Source organism: Antechinus flavipes, chromosome 4 (assembly GCF_016432865.1).
Source record: "Antechinus flavipes isolate AdamAnt ecotype Samford, QLD, Australia chromosome 4, AdamAnt_v2, whole genome shotgun sequence".
In the NCBI taxonomy this organism is placed as follows: domain Eukaryota; kingdom Metazoa; phylum Chordata; class Mammalia; order Dasyuromorphia; family Dasyuridae; genus Antechinus; species Antechinus flavipes.
This window is the reverse complement of record NC_067401.1, coordinates 414,756,856-414,779,911: the sequence shown is the minus strand read 5'-3', so window position 1 is coordinate 414,779,911 and position 23,056 is coordinate 414,756,856. Positions and strand designations below refer to the sequence as shown.

The following is a 23,056-nucleotide window of genomic DNA, read 5'->3' as shown; positions in this document are numbered from 1 at the left end:
AAGGAGTATACTTTCTTCTCAGCAGTTCATGGAACCTACACAAAAATTGATCATATATTAGGACATAAAGACCTCAAAATTAAATGCAGGAAGGCAGAAATAGTAAATGCTTTCTTTTCAGATCACAGTGCAGTAAAAACTACATTCAACAAAAAGTTAGGTGTAACTAGACCAAAAAGTAATTGGAAACTAAATAATCTCATCTTAAAGAATGATTGGGTGAAACAGCAAATTATAGACACAATTAATAATTTCACTCAAGATAATGACAACGATGAGACATCATATCAACATTTATGGGATGCAGCCAAAGCAGTAATAAGGGGAAATTTTATATCCTTAGAGGCTTACTTGAATAAAATAGAAAAAGAGAAGATCAATGAATTGGGCTTGCAACTTAAAAAGTTAGAAAAAGACCAAATTAAAAACCTCCAATCAATTACTAAAGTTGAAATTCTAAAATTAAAAGGAGAAATTAATAACATAGAAAGTAAAAAAAACTATTGATAAATAGTTTTCAATTATTTGTTATCAATAAAATTGATAAACCTTTGGTAAATCTGATTAGAAAAAGGAGAGAGGGAAATCAAATTAGCAGTCTTAAAAATGAAAAAGGAGAACTTTCCACTGATGAAGAGGAAATTAAAGAAATAATAAGGGGTTACTTTGCCCAACTTTATGCCAATAAATTTGATAACCTAAGTGAAATGGATGCCAACCTCCAAAAATATAGGCTTCCCAGATTATCAGAGGAGGAAGTAAATTGCTTAAATAGTCCCATTTCAGAAAAAGAAATAGAACAAGCTATTAATCAACTCCCTAAAAAAAAATCCCTGGGACCAGATGGATTTACATGTGAATTCTACCAAACATTCAAAGAACAATTAGCCCCAATGCTTTATAAACTATTTGAAAAAATAGGGAATGAAGGAGTCCTACCAAATTCCTTTTATGACACAGACATGGTACTGATACCTAAACCAAGTAGGTTGAAAACAGAGAAAGAAAATTATAGACCAATCTCCTTAATGAATATTGATGCTAAAATTTTAAATAAGATATTAGCAAAAAGACTACAGAAAATCATCCCCAGGATAATACACCACAATCAAGTAGGATTTATACCAGGAATGCAGGGCTGGTTTAATATTAGGAAAACTATCAGTATAATTGGCCATATTAATAATCAAATTAATAAAAACCATATGATCATCTCAATAGATGCAGAAAAAGCATTTGATAAAATCCAACATCCATTCCTATTAAAAACTCTTGAGAGTATAGGAATAAATGGACTTTTCCTTAAAATAATCAGTAGCATCTATTTAAAACCAGCAGTAAGCATCATATGTAATGGGGACAAACTGTAACCATTCCCAATAAGATCAGGAGTGAAACAAGGTTGCCCACTATCACTGTTACTATTTAATATTGTATTAGAAATGCTAGCTTTGGCAATAAGAGTTGAGAAAGATATTAAAGGAATAAGAATAGGCAATGAGGAAACCAAATTATCACTCTTTGCTGATGATATGATGGTATATTTAGAGAACCCCAGAGATGCTACTAAAAAGTTATTAGAAACAATCCACACCTTCAGCAAAGTTGCAGGATACAAAATAAACCCACATAAGTCATCAGCATTCTTATATATCACTAACAAAACCCAACAGTTAGAGTTACAAAAAGAAATTCCATTTAAAGTAACTACTGATTGTATAAAATATTTAGGACTCTATCTGCCAAGGGAAAATCAGAAACTTTATGAGCAAAACTACAAAATACTTTCCACACAAATTAAGTCTGATCTAACCAACTGGAAAAATATTAAATGCTCTTGGATTGGGCAAGCAAATATAATAAAGATGACAATACTACCTAAATTAATCTATCTAGCGCTATGCCAATCAGACTACCAAAAAACTACTTTGATGAACTAGAAAAAATAACAAAGTTCATATGGAAAAACAAAAGGTCAAGAATTTCAAGGGAATTAATGAAAAAAAATAAATGAAGGTGGCCTAGCTGTACCAGATCTTAAATTATATTATAAAGCAGCAGTTACTAAAACCATCTGGTATTGGCTAAGAAATAGACTACTTGATCATTGGAATAGGTTAGGTTCAAGGGACAAAACAGCCAATAACTGTAATAATATAGTGTTTGACAAACCCTAAGACCCCAGTTTCTGGGATAAGAATGCATTATTTGACAAAAATTGCTGGGAAAATTGGAAATTAGTATGGCAAAAACTAGGCATTGACCTACACTTAACACCGTACACCAAGATAAGGTCAAAATGGGTTCATGACCTAGGCATAAAGAATGAGATTATAAATAAATCGGAAGACCATAGAATAGTTTACCTTTCAGATCTGTGGAAGAGGGAGGAATTTATGACCAAAGAAGAATTAGAGATCACTATTGACCACAAAATAGAAAAGTTTGATTATATCAAATTGAAAAGTTTTTGTACAAACAAAACAAATGCAGACAAGATTAGAAGGGAAACAATAAACTGGGAAAACATTTTTACAATCAAAGATTCTGATAAAGGCTTCATTTCCAAAATATATAGAGAATTGACTCTAATTTATAAGAAATCAAACCATTCTCCAGTTGATAAATGGTCAAAGGATATGAACAGACAGTTCTCAGATGAAGAAATTGAAACTATTTATAGACATATGAAAATATGCTCCAAATCATTATTAATCAGAGAAATGCAAATTAAGACAACTCTGAGATACCACTACACACCTGTCAGATTGTCTAGAGTGACAGGGAAAGATAATGTGGAATGTTGGAGGGGATGTGGAAAAACAGGGACACTGATCCATTGTTGGTGGAATTGTGAACACATCCAGCCATTCTGGAGAGCAATTTGGAACTATGCTCAAAAAGTTACCAAACTGTGCATACCCTTTGATCCAACAGTGTTTCTACTGGGCTTATACCCCAAAGAGATACTAAAGAAGGGAAAGGGACCTGAATGTGCCAAAATGTTTGTGGCAGCCCTGTTTGTAGTGGCTAGAAGCTGGAAAATGAATGGATGCCCATCAATTGGAGAATGGTTGAGTAAATTGTGGTAGATGAACGTTATGGAATATTATTGTTCTGTAAGAAGTGACCAGTGGGATAAATACAGAGAGGACTGGTGAGACTTACATGAACTAATGCTAAGTGAAATGAGCAGAATTAGGAGACCATTATATACCTCAACAATGATACTGTTTGAGGATGTATTCTGATGGAAGTGGATCTCTTCGATAAAGAGAGCTAATTCAGTTTTAATTGATCAAAGATGGACAGAAGCAGCTACACCCAAAGAAAAAACACTGGGAAATGAATATAAACTGCTTGCATTTTTGTTTTTCTTCCCGGGTTGTTTATACTTTCTGAATTCAATTCTCCCTGTGCAACAAGAAAAATGTTCAGTTCTGCACACATATATTGTATCTAGGATATACTGTAACCTATTCAACATGTAAAGGACTGCTTGCCATTTGGGGGAGGGAATGGGGGGGCGGAAATCAGAACAGAAGTGAGTGCAAGGGATAATGTTGTAAAAAAAAATTGGTGTAGTAGATAGAACACCAGCCCTGAAGTCAGGAGACTCTTAATCCTTCCTAGCTGTGTGACCCTGGCCAAGTTACTTAACCCCAATTGCCTCAGGAAAAAAAAAAATTAAATTAAATTTTATTTTCAGTTCCAAATTTTCTTCTTCCACTCACTCCACATTTATTTAGAAAGCAAGAAATAAGAAATCCATCATAAATATCACTATAAAACAAATTCTCTCATTAGTTATCTCTCTCCCTCCCCTCAAAAGGGGGGAGACAAGAAAGGGGAAAAATAGGTCTCTATCTTCATTCTGAGTCCATCAGTTCTCTATTTAGGATAGATAAGTATTTTTTATCATAAGTTCTATGGAATTATGATGGGTCATTGTGTTGATCAGAATTACTAAATCTTTCATAGTTGATTATATTTGTAATATTGCTATTGCTGTGTGAATTTTCTGCTCATTATGTCACTTTGTGCACACATCTGTGGGAAATAATTTAGCTTGTGATAACTGTCTGATTCTAATATACTCTATTTTGTTGAATTCTCCAGGATATTTTGAGGTCTATATATTGTATTATTGAGATTTGTCATTTGTTAGCCCATGAAAAATGACATTACAATGTATATAATTCTCTAGTTGCTAAATTTTTTCTTAGTAAATTTTTCTACAGCCTTTAGAGATGTATAAGCCTTACCATGTTTTTGCATATAATTTATACATCACTATTTTTTGGCTCTGTCTGCAATTTCTGATTATAATGACATAAATTTCCATGTTTATACTGATGGGGTGTGAAACTGTGTTCCCTTTTGATCTGTAAAATTAACACTCTGAAATTCTGTCCTCTTTGATTACTGGTCTCCCAGGCTCAATGGCGTCTGAGAGAGCTTCTCAGGCTGGGCAATTTCTAAGGCAAATCACCTCCTTTGGTAGCTGGATCTCCATTCAAATTCAGGCTGAAAAAGCCTTTAAAATAATTTCATTTGGGAGATCCTGGTCTGATCAGCTCAAACTCCACCCTCACCCTTCATCCTCACCCAGTCGACCAAGATCTCATATAATAGGTTTCTGCTCACTCATTTCTAGTATAGTTGCCAGGACCCTGCCCACTAAGAAGACATTCTCTTCTCAGCAGAAAAACCTTTTGTTATTTCTCTGCCAGGACTTTGCCACTGAAGAAATCAATCTTTGTATCAAAGCTGGCTTCTCATCCAATAATAAACTTCCATTTTTGCCACTTAATATTTCGGGTTTCTGAATTCTTTCACGAAGGACCTGTGCCTCCAACCACAACTCTTGGACTGCCACTAGAACCCCATCAATACTTTTCTGTATAACTCAAGACATTTATTTAACAGTTCTTGTTGGTGAGTTCGTGTGGGCATCTTTTGTTCCTGGTGGAAGACCTTTTGATTTCATTCTTGGTCTTAGACATTTTGTAAACTCCATCCAGAATTAGCGTTTTGGTAAACCTTCAACAAATTCTAAAGTTGAATACCTCTGTTTTCATAAATATGTGATACTCCTTGATGAAGTGGCATGTCTTATTCCAGACGTGTTTCTAATCTGTTATCAAGTTTATGCTAAAATCGTTTATTCTTATTTTTCCTTTCTGACTTTTGTTAATATTGTATGGTTTAGTTTTTTAAAGAATATTTTACATATCCCTTATGGTCCTTTTTATATTTACAAGGATGTAAGTTAATCTTGTGTAGGTAAGTCTTATGTAAATAAGTCTTAATTACTTTAAATATGTTCTTCCTGATTAGCTTTGATTCAAAATACTAATGAGCCTCTTAACATTCAGGTTAACTTTTCCTTGACAGTTTTATTTTGTCTTTCTAGGAGGACACTTAAGGTATTAATTAATATTACATTTATTCATGATTCAGCCTTACTCTTGATCCTTTGGGTCTCTGCTTTTTCTCAGTGCACTTTAAGAATTTTATACTTTATGAATCAAAATGATATTTTGACTTCATTGGAAAAAATATATTAAAGGTGAAATAACTTCTTAAAATGGTTTTCATTGACACCATGTAGCTTAATTTTTTCTCTCTATGTCAAATTAATTAAATGTTTTGTTTTGACTCCCTCTTAAATTTGTAGGGGTGTGTGTGTGTGTGTGTGTGTGTGTGTGTGTGTGTGTGTGTGTGAGAGAGAGAGAGAGAGAGAGAGAGAGAAGAGAGAGAGAGAGAGAGAGAGAGAGATTGAGATTGAGATTGAGATTTAACACTAGACAGAATTATAATGGGCCTACCTCCATGCTTTGAAAATTTGAACATTTAATATCAATTAATTTAAATATTGTTTTGTATTAGTACAATTCTATTAATGCTTCTACTACTACTACTCAATACTAAAATGGTAAGTTTGGGCTCCATTTTGGGAGACTTATTTCCTAAGAAACAAAATTGTATTAAGTATGCTTTTTTTCAGTTTGCACACCAACAATTCAACAATATTTTTTCTTTTTTCATTGTGTTTCTTTTAAAATAAGAGTCTATACAATACTTTGTTCTAATTTTCTTTCAAGATATTTTTTAGCATCTCAGCTAGTAAGAATGTCCTGCCCTTCTCCCAGGACCACTGAGTATCTTATCCTTATAGTATGCTAATTATGAGAGTTTTCTCCCTATCTCTAGTTCCCCCATTCATCCATTCTCCCCTCCTTTTTCTCCTTCCCACACACAAATTTTCCTCTTAAAGTCATGTTCTAATGAGACTTGAAGTTATGTTGCTGAGGGCCTTGAATATATGCCAAGGCTGAATTTACCTAATAGACCAATCATGAATTGGGAAAAGACTGACCATCATCACATATGCCTTGGCCAGATCAGTGCCCCCAAATCTTCAAAGACGTTTCAGAAATGGGATTGCTGACAGGACATGATGTCAGAAATGAACTGCTTTCTCCAATCAAAGACAAACCAACCTCTAACTTCAAGTAACCCTGTTGCCTAAGACTTGTCATGGTGAGTCCTACCCTCACGCCCCTGGATACTGATGTTCGTATCTGCATGAAGAAGATTGGTGGAGGGACCCATGGATGCTCTGTAGTCTCAAGAGAAATATATCTTTCATCTGCAAGTACTTGAAGGGACTTTAGAAGCTTTTCCTTTCCCTATATTCACTATTCATCTGGGTTCTGTCAGGCTTATGACCTTCAGAAAATTTTGTTGGAATATATTTGAATGGTCTTTGAGGTTTTACCTTTTAGAAGCAAGAAAGATAATATTTACCTTTTATTTATCCCGTTAAAGAGCATGTGTTGATTGGTTTTTTAGAAATTGTATTGAAGAAACTGATTGTTTTTCTGGCTTTTGGTAATTAACCCTATAAACCTAGGAGCAGTATCTTCCCCTTATATATTAAAATCATACAGGATTCTTTAATAGAGACAACTGCAAAAATTACTTTGTTTTAACAATTCCCCAATTATCACTATCAAATAGGAAATAAAAATAGGGAGAAATGTGCCCATTGGTATTCAGCACTGTCTGAGATTTAAAGGTTTAGAGATTTAGAACTGGAAGAGATCTTAAAAGGCCATATAGTTCAGCATTATTGTTTTTCAAATGAGAAAACAGATCCAGGAAAATTAAGTATCTTACATAAGCTCACATAGATAGTAAGTGATAGAGGCAAGGTTTGAACCCAGTAGCTTTAACTCTAAATCCATTGATTTTTCCATGTATCATTCTGTCCTGCTAATACTATTCTGTCTCCAGTTAATTTGTAACTCATTTCATCAAGCCCTAGAACACTGTAGAATCTTTTCTTTTGAGATATACCACTGTATTGATGATACCATCCTACTTATTCATAAAGAAATAACCAAATAGATAATAAATGGCCTTTATTAAGTATCTGAGATCAGGTTTCAACTTAGATCTTCTTGACTCTTGGCCTTGTACTCTATCCACTGTGCCACCTAGTTTCTCCATCCAGACTAATCCATACCTAAAGATTTCTCAACAAAGGGACAAAATTTTAGAATTGGAAAATAATTTAGGCTTATCTGTTAAGGACCATGCCTGTGTGAAGAGGCAGGTCAGTTCTCCAAGAGCCTCCACAGCTGTGGATCATAGGTGTAAGGTGCCTTGAAGGAGGTGCAAAGGAGCCTTTGCAGATATTCCTTGTGGACTGGGTGAAATAAATTGGAGGCATGAGGGAAGAGGAGAGAGGTCAGAGAACAGCAATCGCCTCTCAGTCTCCTTTTATAATCATCTTCGTCATCATCATCATCATCATTCTCTCACATGAAGAGATCCATCCTACAGATCTGAGTTACTGACCTGGCCTGAGCCACTGGTAGGTGGCTCCTGTATCGCAACATTTATCTACTCTAGGAAACTGAGGGCCAGTGCTGTTAAGTAACTTGCCACAGCCCACATAGTGAGGAACAGCAATGAGGCTGGTATCCTTGGATTGCAGTGTAAATAGTGATTGGGGCGGGGGGGGGAGGGGGGGCGGAGGATGATATGTAAGGTATAAGAAGGGACTAGGTTACAAAGGGCTTTGAAAGCTAAAAAGAAGATTTTATCTTTGATCCTATAAGTGACAGGGAGCCACTGGAATTTATTTGAATAGAGAGACTGACACGGTCAGTCCTCTAAATAATAGGTATAATTAAATAAAACAAATCTACCAGTGGCCGAAAATGGCATTTTTTTATGAGTTGAACACCTTTCTGCTGAGGCAGGACCCATGCTTTATCATAACTCTTATATAGTTATCACTGGTCAGTTCTCAAATCTTTTAGCTTTTTTTTTCTTTTACATTATTGTTATCATTATGTAAATTATTCTACTTTTCTGCCTTACCTATGCATCAGTTCATATAAATCTTTCCCAGTTTCTCGGAATCAATAATTTGTCATGTTTTACAATGCAATAATGCCATATTGCATTCATATATTACACATCATTCTTTATTGTTATAAAAAATGTCTCTATAAATAGTTTTACATGTGAAATCTTTCCTACTATTTAAGAATCACTTAGCAAGCAATTATACATTAGGTCCAGCTTTAGAGCTAGAAGGAATTGTCTGGCAACCCACTCATTTTACAGATGAACAAATGGAATCCAGCGATATAGTCCTAGTTTATAGCAAATTTCTAGTTGCAAGTCACATAGGAACTTGTTAAGGAAGCATTTGAATCCCAGATCTTTTTAATCTCTAGCCATTTGTTTTTCTATTGTTATGTTGCCTGTATTGTGCCAAGCTTAATGTGGAACATTAGAGTTGCAGTGGATCTCTTTGGTCAAATTTCTATATGGGGCTTTACTGGTTAAGTCCCTCTAGAGTCCCTTCCAGATCTATCTCTAATGTTTATATTTTAATCCATGAAAATTTTTGATTCTTGGATTAATATTCTGTTTAAAATATGAATTGTTCTAGTTATACTTTCTTTTAAAATACTTTTTATACTTTTTGGAGAGATTATTTAGGATATTATGATTGAAATTTAAGCAAACTGAAGCACAGAGTTCTAAGCACTTTCAACATATTGGTAAAGCTTGCAGTTACCAATAAAATGGGTCTTTCCAACTCCTTAGTAAGCTAAAAGACCACAAAGTAGAACATCATGTTGTTATTCACTGTTCAGCTCTTTTTCTCCCCATGGACATGCCAGGCCCTTCTATCCTCCATTATTTACTGGTCTGTCCAAGCTCATATTTGTAGTTTTCATGACACGATCTCTCCATCTCATCCTCTGACATCCCTTTCTAGTTTGACCTTTAGTTTTTCCCAATATCAGGGTCTTTTCCAGTGAGTGCTATCTTCTTATTACATGACCAGAATGTTTAAGCTTCAACTTCAGTATTAGTTCTTCCAATGAATTAACTTCTTTAAATCTTGACTGATTTGATCTCCTTGCTGACCAAGGGACTTTCAAAAGTCTTCTCCAGCACCAAAATTTGAAAGCACTGATTGTGTAGCACTAAAAATCACCTTGTATTTATCTTGTATGTTTTTTGTACATACTTGTCTATGGACTTGTCTCCTCTTGTAAAATGAAGCTCTTTGAGAGAGCAGGGACTGGTTCACATTTATCTTTGTTTCCCCAGTGCCTTGCTCCTAGAAGTTGCTTAATAAATTAGTACTTTTCTGATTCTTATCACCTATCACCCCTGTGACTTAGACTATCATGTAATTTCTGGGAGCCTCAACTTTCTGCATGTATAAAATGATGGGGGTTGGATTTATTTATAATGTCTCTTCTTCCTCTAAAATCCCTGGTGTTATTTGAATCTTTTGGTGGCTGAATTTTTACAGTAATTTATTATCTTCTATTGTTTAGAACAATTAGTACCAAGCCTTTTAATTGTATGGAATCCAGTGAAAAATAAAAATCTCCTTTTGTGCAATGTTGAAAAATCTGTCAGTCTTGAATGTTATTTGGCTACAAAATTCCATTATTCCAATAATACAAAAGTAGTATTTAATAGCTCTGTATCATTTCACCTTGATATCCTGGAAACGTGTTTCCCTTTAGTTGATAATTGCTTATTACTTTCTTGCTAACCATTTTCTTTTAATAATTATAGAAAATAATTTTTTAAGTGAATTTGAATAGTATTCATTCTCTTCAGGGAAACCACACCATTTGTGACCTCCATAAAATAGATCCACCTTTGTACTCTAGGCTAATATTCTTATATATGGGAGACTCTTCTTGAAGATAGAATTAAACATTTTAATAGGAGAAAGTTTAAAAGATGTAATAAATGAAGTCTTTTTTAAAAGAGGAAGAATTTTGGTTAACCTTTTCTGCAATATATATCCTACTTATTCTTACCAAGAATTGCTTGAGTAATCTTTGAGAAATGTAAACCAAGGTTAACCCAGAAGTTGAAGATCAAAACCAAAGAGAATTAACACTAACACTGAGAATTAGGGGATAAATTTCACAATTTATAGAATAGAGATGTTTGAATCCTACCTCTAAAACTGACTTTAGAAGTAACCTAATCCAGTAATGAACAGAGTGGTTAAAAATTTGTTCTGAAGAAGCTTATATTCTATTAGGGGAAAAATGTATTCATAGGTAAAGTATATTCAAATCATTTTGTGAAAAAGTGCGAAACTTGACACAAATTCAGTCAGTAAGCAAAGGCATCTAGGTAATGAGCCTCAGAGATGGGATTGTGTTACACTGGAGGGTTTGTGTACCACACAAATGAATGAAATAGCTAGCTTGATAATAAAGCAAGAACATCTTTATATTCCAATTCCTATATGAATTATTTTTTTTAAATCAGAGATGTTGAGAACAAAATAGGTGAATATATACAATTTGAATAAATATACAATAAAAATCTTTTGGTCCTGTTGATTAACTTTTGAGTATTGTTGTTGGACACATAGTGGATTATGGTAGAGTATTACACAAGCTGTGTGGTATAGGAAGTATGCTATTTAGGGGAAATACTTTAGTTTTGATTCATTCTTCTAAAGAGATCTGAGAGCGGTTTAAGATTAATGAATATGCCAGTTTTTTCACTTTCCAAAAAAGTTATCATTTTAATGTACTTAACCTATGATACATGTCTTTTTTGGACTCAAGAGTTACTTGAAAACAAGGTGTTTCATTTTCATTTTCATGCCACCAGTAGAATCCAGCTGTCTGGATTCTATATATCTGGAGTATAGAAGATGCTTAATAAATGCTTATTGAATGAATGAATAGCTAGCCAGCACTCAGCTGCCCCACTTTTTTCCAAATGTTTTTTAGATGTTTATTTTATCCCATCATATTTTTAAACTATAATTACTTTCAAAGTAACATGTTTTTACCTGTATTAAGTTTAGGGAAAAAATTTTATATCTTACTCTCTAATAATTAAATTCATATAAGATTATTAAATTATGAACTCATTCAGTACCTTTTTTTGTTGTTGTTACCATATTTCCAGTGCATACTGTAGTGCCATCAGTTCAGTTCAATAAATGTTAATTTGTTGCTTTCTACCATTGCCATGTGAGAAATAAAAATGTAAAAGTGAAATGGTCCCTGCCCTCAAGGATCCTCAAGGTGAAATGCAGTTTACACACAGATGTCTTTAATTTTCAATGTGTAGTAGCTGCCTGAAATCATTTTTCACTAAAACTGTTGGAAATTATGTCCAGCAAGACGGAAGGAAAATGTAATGGTTAATTGTCTTTCTTCTTCTTCTTCTTCTTCTTCTTCTTCTTCTTCTTCTTCTTCTTCTTCTTCTTCTTCTTCTTCTTCCTCTTCCTCTTCCTCTTCCTCTTCCTCTTCCTCTTCCTCTTCCTCTTCCTCTCTCTCTCTTTTTCTTTCTTTCTCTTTTTCTCCCTCCCTTCCTTCCTTCCTTTCTTTTCTTTCTTTTTCTTTTTTTCTTTCTTTTCAAATAACTCTGGTGTTTGTAAATACAGAAAGCATTCCAGGATAGTATCACCTGTGACAATTGCTAATATACTTACCATCTTTGTGGAGCTGGGGAAAATCATGTTTGAAGCCTCACATGAAATTTGTATGTTCATGACTAGATATTTTCTGTTGACATTAAATGGAATGTTTTTCATTTATATTGGACTCTTAAGTAATCTCATGTGGATTTTCTTGACAGAAACACTGGTATAGTTTGCCATTTCCTTATCCTGCCCATTTTATAGATGAGGAACTGAGGCAAACTGGGTAAAGTGGCTTGCCCCACGGTTAGCTTCTGAGGCTGGAATTGAGTAAGCAATATGGGCTTTCTTGACCCCAGTCCCAGCGCTCTGTGCACTCTGGTGCTACCTAGCTGCCTGAAATGTAATTTTGGATCATGTATATCAGGGGTCCTCAAACTTTTAAAATAGGGGGCCAGTTCATTGTCCCTCAGACTGTTGGAGGGCCGGACTATAGTAAAGACAAAAATTGAACAAATTCCTACGCACGCTGCATATATCTTATTTTGAAGTGAAGAAACAAAATGAGACCAAATACAATATTTAAAATGAAGTAAAGTTAAATCAACAGGCTTACCAGTATTTCAATGGGAACTATGGGCCTGCTTTTGGCTAATGAATGGTCAGTGTCTGGTTCCATATTTGTCATTACTAGTCATAACAAGTGATGCAAGTGTGCATCCGTTAGTCTTGATCTAGTTGAAGATTTCAAATGTTTCATTCTAGAAAAAATCTGTTCACAGACATAAGTGCTGCCAAAGATGGTTGCCATTTTGAGTGCATGGTTCCTGAGATGAAGATATGTCTCAGAGGGGAGAGATGCATAGAAATTATGAAGGCTGCTTGACTTGAATGCCTCTTTCAGAGAGTCATAATTCTGCAGTTCAGCCAGTTCCATTTGACAAATTGTATCCACATTTTCAGTGTCAATAGAAAATGCATTACAGAAAAGCTCTATGTCCTGTTCATGGAGATGAAGCTCTTTAAATCCAAATTGGAACTCTTTTTGCAATTTTTCCAGTGAATCCACATAATTTGGGAATGCAATCAGCAGTTTTTCCGCTAACAGATTTTGAGTTGTGGGGAGATGGCAGAAGTTTTCCTCCTTCACTTGTTTGATGAGGAGACCTAATTTTACTTCAAATGCTTTGCCATGTGATTGCATATCACAGATGAGCTTCCCCTTTCCTTGAAGTTGCATATTGAAATTGTTGAGTAGCTCTGTTACATCTGTCAGAAAGGCAAGGTGCCATTTCCATTCTGCATCATTGAGCTCTGTTCCTTCTTTGTTTTCTGAAAGCAGAAAAGTTGTAATCTGTGGAAGTCAGTCATAGAAACGTTTCAGAACTCTCACTCGACTCAGCCAGTGGACTTCTGTATGATATAGAACATCTTCATGCTCAACATTTAACTCAGACAGAAATTCCTGAAATTGTCTGTGATTTAGTGCATTAGCTCTAATGAAGTTAACACAAGGTGCCACAATTTTCATAACAGAGCCCCACTTCAGTGATTTACTACATAGCGCTTGTTGGTGGATGAGGCAGTGTATGGCTATTGGATGAGAATGTTTATGTTTGTCCCTCTCTTGGTTAATGTGAGCAATTACTCCTTTCCTAGGAGCATCATCAGTTGTCACACTGACTAGTTTAGCCCAGTCTAGCTCCAAACCATTCATAGTTTGGCAAACCTTTTCATAGATACCTTCTCCTGTAGTTGTTCCTTTGATGCTTTGCAGTGCAGCAAGCTCTTCTATGACTTCAAAATAAGTATTCGTCCCACAAATAAAAAGTAGAAGTTGTGCAGAATTACAAACATCATTGCTTTTATCAAGTGCCAAGGAAAAGTATGGAAATGTTTTTATGGAGTTTTACAAATGTTGATGCAGATCATCTCCCATTTCTTCAATCCTCCATGTAATTGTAGGTCCTGACAGACTCACTGTACTAAATAAATTGGCCTTCTCTGGACACATCTCTTTGGCAACAGAAAAAAGGCATTCTTTAACAAATTCTCCCTCCACGAATGGTCTGCCAGTGCGTGCTATTAGCTTGGCAACTTGAAAACTTGCTCACAGTGATGAAATATTTTGCTGCTTCTACTTCACAAAAGTATTTTGCTGAGTTGTCGATGTGTTTTTCAGTTTTAATATTTTATCTTTTCTCACTTCTCCAACCAATCATATTTATCTTTATGTTGAGTTTCATAGTGTCCATGCAAATTATATTCTTTGAACACAGAATATAGTTTCTGGCATATCAAACATACAGCTCTTTCCTTGTACTGCATGAAAAAGTAATCATAAGTCCACTGTTCTTTGAATAGCCTACACTCCGAGTCCATTTTTCTTTTTCTTGACATCATTATTTCCTAGGGATTCCAAATTGCTATTAGTAAAATACTAATATACACACACACACACACACACACACACACACACACACACACACACACACACACACCCCTTCACTGCGGCAGTGAATTCCCCTTGCAGTGGCATGCACAGCATGCACTGTACGTCCCCCACGCCTGTGTGTTGTGGTGACTGCCATTACTGTACAAGGCTGCGGGCCATCAGTTCTCCATCTTCTGCATCTCTCTCCCTTCCCCACACCACATGCCCTGGCCTGGGAACTCCCCTCGCCTTGGTATCGCTTCACACTCTGTCTCCGCCGCGTCAGCCCAGTGCGGGAAGTGTGTGTTGCTAATGTGAGTTTAAGTCGAACTTCACTTCTGGTCTGATTTTGCTATAACCCGGCAGGCCACATGAACGTCCTCAGTGGGCTGCATCTGGCCTGCGGGCCGTAGTTTGAGGAGCCCTGTGTATACTATAGCTTATTAGCTACCCTAAAGAACCAAATAACAAAATGTTTGATCTCTTGAGTTTACTTTCGTATAATTGCTTCATTTAAATGTAAAACAAAGAAAAGTATCTCATATGTAATGAAAAGACTACTAGACGTGGAATGATGAGACTTGTGTTTGAGTGTGTTTGCTGCTTAGCACTTGGAGAATGAAAGTGAAAAATGCCCTCAGAGATTATCTGTTTCGATCTCCACACAGAGCATTCATCCATAAAGACTGGGCACCAAATGTTTTGCTTGAATGAATGAATAAATGAAAAAAGTGCTTATTGAGGCTTGGCCTGTTGTTATTTTTTACTGAAAAAATGGAGGCCATTCACTGAGACCTCTCTCTTCTCCTCTTGTCCTCCTCATCTCATATAACCCAAACACCTTCTTCCACTTTCTTCACCTTCACTCATCTCATGGGAAGAGGTGGCCCTTCTCCTTGTTGTCAAAACAGTTAATATAAGAAAGAAAAAAAAAACAGCAAAGAAACAATAACAACAATAACAAAAAGGTGAAAATACTTGGTTTGATCCATATTTAGTCTCCTTAATTCTCTCTCTGGATGTGGATGGTACATCCCATCACAAGTCTATTGGAATTATCTTGAAAAACCAAGTCATGGTAAAGTTTTTTTTGTTTTTTTGTTTTTTGTTCTTGTTTTTTTTTTTTTTTTTTTTTTTTTTTCTACTTCATATAAAAGGTAGAACTTGAGTAGTTTTAAAGGAAACTAGGGATTCTAAAAAGAGTGTGGAATATGGGCATAATTGACAGCCAATAGAAAGGTATCAAGATAGAGAATAGTATGTCATTGGTAAGGAATAAACGATTAGTTTGCTCCAATCATAGAATGTCAGGAGTGTTGTATAATAAGAGTGCCCAGGTCAGCTGTGATCTAGTTAGGAAGTACTTTAAAAGCCAAACCAAAGAGCTTGCATTTGATTCTAGAGCTAATAGGGAAACATTTGAGTTTATTGAGTAGACCATGATATGGTCAGACTGGAAGTTTAGAAAAATCATTTTGGTAAATAAGTGAAAAATAGAGTGGAATGAGGAGTGGCCAGAAAGATGACATCATTGAGGAGAAGATGATTAATAGAAAGTGAAGGAGGAGATGATTGAGAAGGAGGGGGCATTTGATTTGGCAGGTAACTTTGGCGAGGATACTTTCAATTGAGTGATGAAATTTGACTACAAAGCCATTTGAACTCAGTAGACTCATTTTCCTCATCTGTAAAATTGTAATACTTGTACTACTTATTTCATAGTACAGTAGAAAGAGCATTTTATTTAGAGTTAGAAATCCTTGATTGTTCAGATCCTACTCTGCTCTCTTACTTTTTGTAATCTATGTGCAAATCACTTAACATACCTGAACTTAAGGGAACTTAATTCCTCATCTGTAAAATGGAATTAATAACACACTGACTACCTTAGAGAATATTGTGTAAATTCAAATATACTCTTTAAGTTCAATTATTATGTAGCTTCCCCAAAGGTACAGATCTGGTTACTTCTGGTTCTTGACCTTTAATTTTTCCCATCTGACTACTAAGCTTCTATTGTATTATGTAAATAATTACTTCAAATGAGTAACAACATTTTTAAGCATAATGTTATTTCTTGATAAAGAATGTTGATTTATTTTATTGCCTTCCTGTTAACTTTAAATGAATAAAATAGATTTTTAAGTGTAATTGGTAGGTAAATTTGAAATATTTCATTTTTGTGTTGATTTGAAGTTTGTGAAAATAAACCATTTAATTTATGTTCACATATTGCACAGACATGAATGCTTAATTTGCTCATTGTAAAATGGTTTAATTTTAGTTTTATAAAATCATACAATAATCTCATGCAAATAAAAGTATATACCTTCTTGAAGAGTTACATGATTTTCTTTTTCTTGATATTATTCCATAATATGAACAGAGTTCATTTTCCTGAGAAATATTTTTGTAGTTTTGATTTTGAAGAGCTGAGAAATAGTGACAGACTTTTTCTCCCAACTTTATATTCTTTTCAGACTTTAATTCTGTACTAATTGTTTTTCTTGCATTTCAGTTACAGATGAAGATACGGTGAAGAGGTATTTTGCCAAGTTTGAAGAGAAATTTTTCCAAACTTGTGAAAAGGAACTTGCCAAAATTAATACCTTTTATTCAGGTAAGTGGTATTTCTCTTTTTTACTACACTTCAAGAAGAAGAAATTCTTTGTTGTTGTTTTTTATAAAATGTATTTTATTTGAAGAAGCAGAATAAGCAAAAAGAAAAGCAATGCAAACCAAAATGAAATAAAGTAAAAGAGAACATTATCATGTTCCCAGCAGAAGATCTAATACCAATTTAAGAAAGTTTATGTTAATAGAAGAAATTATATTCATGTGTCCATCTTTTTGTTACTTCCGTGTAAATTGTTCTTTTGTTCTCTGCTGCACACTTTATTTTATCTTCCCCCCATCCCCCATTTTTCATTCTCCTTATTACCTCCAAGCAGGCTATAGTTAAGAAAGGATATATTTATATATACATATATGTATATATACATGCACACACATAAACACACACATCTCTCCCTTTCATTCACCCTATCCCCAAGCAAGCTATAGTTAAGAAAAGATGTATTTATATATACTTATGTAGATACACACACACACACACACACACACACACACACACACACAAACACTATCCCTGTTGACACTTTCATTAAATTCTGCTTTATGACTTGGCGTAGTATTGCTTGTCCTCCCCCCACCCAGAGATCCCTCCCTTGTCTTCTTCTGATAGAATAATAGAAATTTTATAATATCATTCCACAATTGGTTTGGGTATTCAATTAAACTTTCCTCTGATATTAACAAGTAACCATTTTTGTTTGTTTATAGCCATGTTCTTTAGGTTCTAAGAACTAGAGAGAATTGGTATGCTGCTTTTCTTTTTCAAAGAAAACTCCAGGGTGTGACAAAAGTCATTGTTATATTAGATACTTAGCAGCTCTGAGCATATGCTTAATTTCAGTGTGTCCTTTGTGTTTTATAGTTAAAAATAAGAATGACAAAGATTTTTAAATAAATACATATATTGTCCTAACTAAGCCTTAACCTTACCCTAACTATTCCTGGTGACAAAATTCATGACCAAGCAAATTGCAGGAGCAGCCATCATATTTAGAAAAGGCCTTCTAAACACGAATGAGAGCCAATCTGCACAGAACAATGATCTACACTCCACGAAATCCAACCCTTTAACATAGTAGATGTAGGATCAATATCAATTAACACCAAATTGTTGATGTACTATCACATAATATCATGTGTTTATAACTGACACTAAGAAGAAACGCATACACATGTATTTTTTGCCTTAGGTGACCCCCTAAGTCTCTTCCCAGACCTGATCCCATAAATGTTTTCAGCATTTTTGGAGAAGTTGAAGGATAGTGAGAAAGTTGGTGTTATACGCTGTGCAGGTATTTTTTGTAAGTCATAAAAGAAATATCATTTTTGTTCCCTAACTCACATAGGGCATTTATTTAAAAAATTTAATGTGTGTATATGTGTGATTCAGCTTTAGATCTCCTTTATTTCCAAGATCCCAGATTACCTCTTTTTTTATGACATTGTCATGGGCTCATTATCTTTAGCTCATTCCTTTAGGGTGTACATATGCAAACAATACTGTTCATCACTGAATGGAAGAAAAGGGGCTGGATCAATGTCAACATTTGGATATAGACCAAATACAGCATGAGATAAAAAGCACAAAATCAAATGGTCAGATGGGAGGCCCCCTTTCTTTACTTCTCTCTCTTCAGAAGGCTGGGGATTGAGCAGTAAATACCACAGTAGCAGGCAGAAGCTGAATCTACACAACAGAAGGAATCTCAGTTAACTACCAGTTTTCTTCTCCCCTCCAGAGTAAGGCACAGCAGAAATAGAAGGATGGAAGTCAAGAGAGAAAGTTGTTTCTAAAGTTTTCTGCTGTTGGTGAGATAGATTGGCAGCAGGAGATAGAGGTTGCTTTGTGCATGCCCAAATGGAAATCAGCCCAGCCTGGCTCTTTGCTCCTGTCTCTCAGAGACATGTCCAGCAGGAGACAGAAGACATGTAGTCAGAGAATGATCTTATCTCCTCATCTTACCTGAAGCTGTAGATTATGTAGTACAGAAGGGAGTCATAGACTCCTGACTCAATGAGATGGTCCTTGAGTGTAGGTGAAAATTTCCTAATCCCCTGCCATCTGCCCTCAGAGTAGACATGCAGGAGGAGATGGAAAGCACGTGCATCAGATTATGATATTGTATCATTCATAGCCATATGTCATCCTCATGAGAAGGTTACATTAAAAGGGGGAGTTTTGCATTAACATACAACTTATGATCATTGTGAACTCTGATATGTAAATTTATTCTCACTGCAACCTTTCTTTGTAATATTGAGTAGACATTTTCCCCTCAAAATCTGGGAAATAAAGTGTAAGACAAACTGCAGGCTTTTTCTTATTTATTAAAGCCCTAGAAGAATTATAGACAAGACCTGTAGTTTTTGGTTGATAAACATTTACTTCTCAAGTGTTCTCCATTTGAAAATTTCTCTTTCTTTCTTTATAGAAAAGCTTGCAGAAGCTCAGCGCAGGTTTTCTACCCTTCAAAATGAACTTCATTCCTCATTGGATGTACAGAAAGAAACAAGTGTTGTGTCTACACTCCGTAAGCGCAGAAATCCAGTTTTCCACTTGTCCCATGAAAAGCGTGTTCAACATAGGAATATTAGAGACCTTAAACTGGCCTTCAGTGAGTTCTACCTCAGTCTTATCCTGCTGCAGAACTATCAGGTATAATAAGCTATTAATTATCTAAGGACAGCTCTGGAATAAGGTACCCCTAAGTAAATGGAAAAGCTTAATTGAACAGAAATGCACAAATGTGATATCAATAGGGAAATAACAAACTCAGAAAATCCCTAAAATACAATTAAGTCCTCAGAAGGGACAAAAAAAATTATAGTTACGTGACATAAATGCTTTAAAATCCATCTTGGGTCTTTATTCTGAAGGCTAGCTATATTATTGATAATTTGGATTCAAATAAATAAATATATAGTTATCATGTCTTTCATGGTTATATTGCATTTTTTCTTTTAACAAACAATAGGACATCACAAAAGCATGTGATTATGTATTCCAGTTGAAAGAAACCAGGAACACAAAAGCTTTTTTCTCTTTTTTCCAGCCTTAAAAATGAATTGTCCTCTGAATTTCATTATCCCTTAATATATCCATGATTATCTCTTCAGGCTACAATATAACCGTGCTAAAATTTTAGAGAGAAAAAAACAAAGAAAATAGGTCATGATAGATAAGAGTAAAATGTCACGTTTGGCAATTAAAATGTACCCCATGCTATTTGTCATTTGGGGATAAGAAAAAGCTTTATTACAACAGATCCCATAATCGTGAAACTTTTAAATCATCTTTATTTATTCATGGATTTAGTGATTAGCAACATAAATAATATTTTTTAAATGAAAGCCTGCCCTTTCTCTCATTTATATTGAGAAACATTTTAAATTTAAAAAAAAATGACTAAAAGTCTCCATAGGTGGTCAAAATTGGATTAAAGGGTATATATGTATGTATGAGTTTATCATTGTGGTTATGTAATGAATATAGAGGATCTTTATGGAGCTATTTATTACAAATTTTGTTAAAATATTAAAAAGAATTTATTTACATTTCACTTTCCAAAGAGAAAAATGAGATAACAAAGCATTCCTTTTCTTTATCAAATGTTTGCATAACATAATGAATAAAGTACTATGTTAACAAATTTAGAGAATATAGACATAGTATAGTTCTGTTGGCAACATTTGCTTAGATAAAAGCTTATTTAAGGTAAGTCATGTTTTTTAATATTTTTCTTAATTTTAAAATCATATATATTTATATGTTACTAACCAAACACAACATGTTTTATCAAGAATAGAGCTTGAGTGGAATGGGAATTTGAATTATGGAGAAAAGATTTCAAAGGAGTGAAGAATTAAAAGACTGATTATAGAAATGAACAGATGACATGAATTATAAAGATGGAAATAGTTGGCATAAAAGTTTTAGAAATTAGGCAGTGAAAAGAAAGAGAGGAAGAAAAGATAGTATAGTTAATAATTTTTGAAAATAGGGTAGGCTAGAACATAATTGTTAAATATGTAATTTTTAAAAATTAGCCATGCTCAGAATTACCTGTCTTAATGCATTCTTCCACAAAGATGAAGTTGAGATTGAACTAATTCTGATTCTCTTAAGATGAAATAGAGAACCAAAATTTAGCTAGTAATAGTAAATTGTAAAAATCCAATGAATTAAGTAGTTTTTAAAAATAAAAAAATTTAAAAATGCAGAGATAAATATTACAGAAAGCTAATGATTAATAAGTTTCTCTGTAATACATTTATTAACCTTATATTGACTTCTTGTCATTTTCTTCATAGTAGCTATTATAAACTTTTTCTCCTCTCCTTAAATCTTAGTCTTCAAGCCTGCTCTTCCTTTTTTTTAGTAAATGATGTTGCCTACTTTATTGAGGATTTGAGGCAATCTAACATGAACTTTCTTGTCTTCCTTCATTTACACTTTAAAGACTCATCTTTTACTCTTTCTTTCTGAATCAGAGTTGACTTCCACTTGAAATGCTTCCTTTCTCAATTCTGTCTGATATTTTCCCTGGTGCTCTGATATTTTTTCTTAACCACTACCAGCTAGAAGTGAGCCTTCCCTGTTTCCAGACTGACTTGAGTTTAATCTCTCTTGTGCTTTTCATCATTTTTTATTTGTATTATAATTACTTTTGTTCAGGTATTACCTCCTAGTAGATTTGAAGACAGGGACTATGTCATTCTTCACTTTACTCTGTATTTTGCCACATAATAAGTACTAAATAAATGTTCTATTTGCTTTAGGTTGAAACGACATAAAATCCTACCCATTGTGGGGAGGGGGGTGTTACAATTTATATATATTAATTGTTTAGTGCCAAAATGCACTAATAATTTTTTTCTGCGTCATAGGAAATAATTTTCTTTAACAGTTGATGATTTTTCAAACACATTTAAACAAAAAAAAAATTAAATTTTAACTGATCTGTTACATACATACTTCAGTTAAAGTGACATGACTGTGAAATTTCTTTGCTACTTCATCAAGATAAATTGTAAAGCCCAATGCAAATAATAGATATTAATGTTAAACTCCCGGGAAATAAGTGTCCTTACTTTTGTGATACATTCCTTTTTACAAAATTATATCATTTTAATTTTTAAAATATTTTGTGTTTCTCATTTTTCTCCCTCCCTTCCTTATTTCTCCTCTCCCCAAGATAGCAAGAAATCTGATATACGTTACAAAATTATATGCACATAAACTTATTAGGAGTAAGTTTTGGTGAAAAGTATTTATGTGATTAGCAGTTTTATAATATGACTTGAAGTAACATTTTAATAAAGAATTTAGTGAAATAGTTACCTTTTCACTTAAAACATAATAAGTCAGACTACAGATTTCAAGGTACAAGGGAGTTACAAATGAGTTTGAAAGTCCTAGGGAATGTAATTTCTACCACTGTATCAGAAGAGGATTATTCTGATACAACTGTTTAATGAAACAGTCACTAATTTCAAAACAGTCTCAAAATCAAAGCAAATATACAATATAATAAGCATATAATGAATACCAGTCTTCTGTTCTCAGATCTCTTTTTTGAAGCTATATTTAATGTGTATGAATCCATGGTATTTCTTTTTGTAAGTATGAGGGAAAAAAACTATATAATTTATATTTGTATAATTTAACCTCCTAAAACAGCAAAAAAAATTATCTTTAGTGTGCTTCTGTGTTACTTAGGAATCTGAAACTTAATCATAAATTCTGGAATAGGCTAGATTTTTAAAAAAACAACTCCTCACCCCCATTTGCTCTATTTTGCTAGGAACATTGATGACAAATTGAATTTTAAAATACATATATCTGACAGGTTCTACTTAAAGATATACTTGCACTATTAAAGAGAAAAATTTCAATGAAATTTTTTTCCTTCGTTTACATAAACAGAGAGGGAAGACTTAGCTGTTCCACTAAATACTTTGAGATTACCATTGGATTAATAATGCAGTAATATGTACGTGCTTTTTTGGAACTCAACTTATTGGCTTGAAAACAA

At 34.1% G+C, this 23,056-nt stretch overlaps 1 protein-coding gene across 1 annotated transcript in view; it reads left to right on the top strand.

The window, feature by feature from the left end:
• The window catches only part of XPR1 (xenotropic and polytropic retrovirus receptor 1), a 200,546-nt gene that overhangs the window by 75,469 nt on the left and 102,021 nt on the right, over nucleotides 1–23,056 (top strand). The window contains exons 3-4 of the mRNA XM_051998838.1: nucleotides 16,906–17,007; nucleotides 19,454–19,677. Of these exons, the coding sequence (XP_051854798.1) occupies nucleotides 16,906–17,007; nucleotides 19,454–19,677 (326 nt within the window). The remainder of the gene's footprint in view (nucleotides 1–16,905; nucleotides 17,008–19,453; nucleotides 19,678–23,056) is intronic.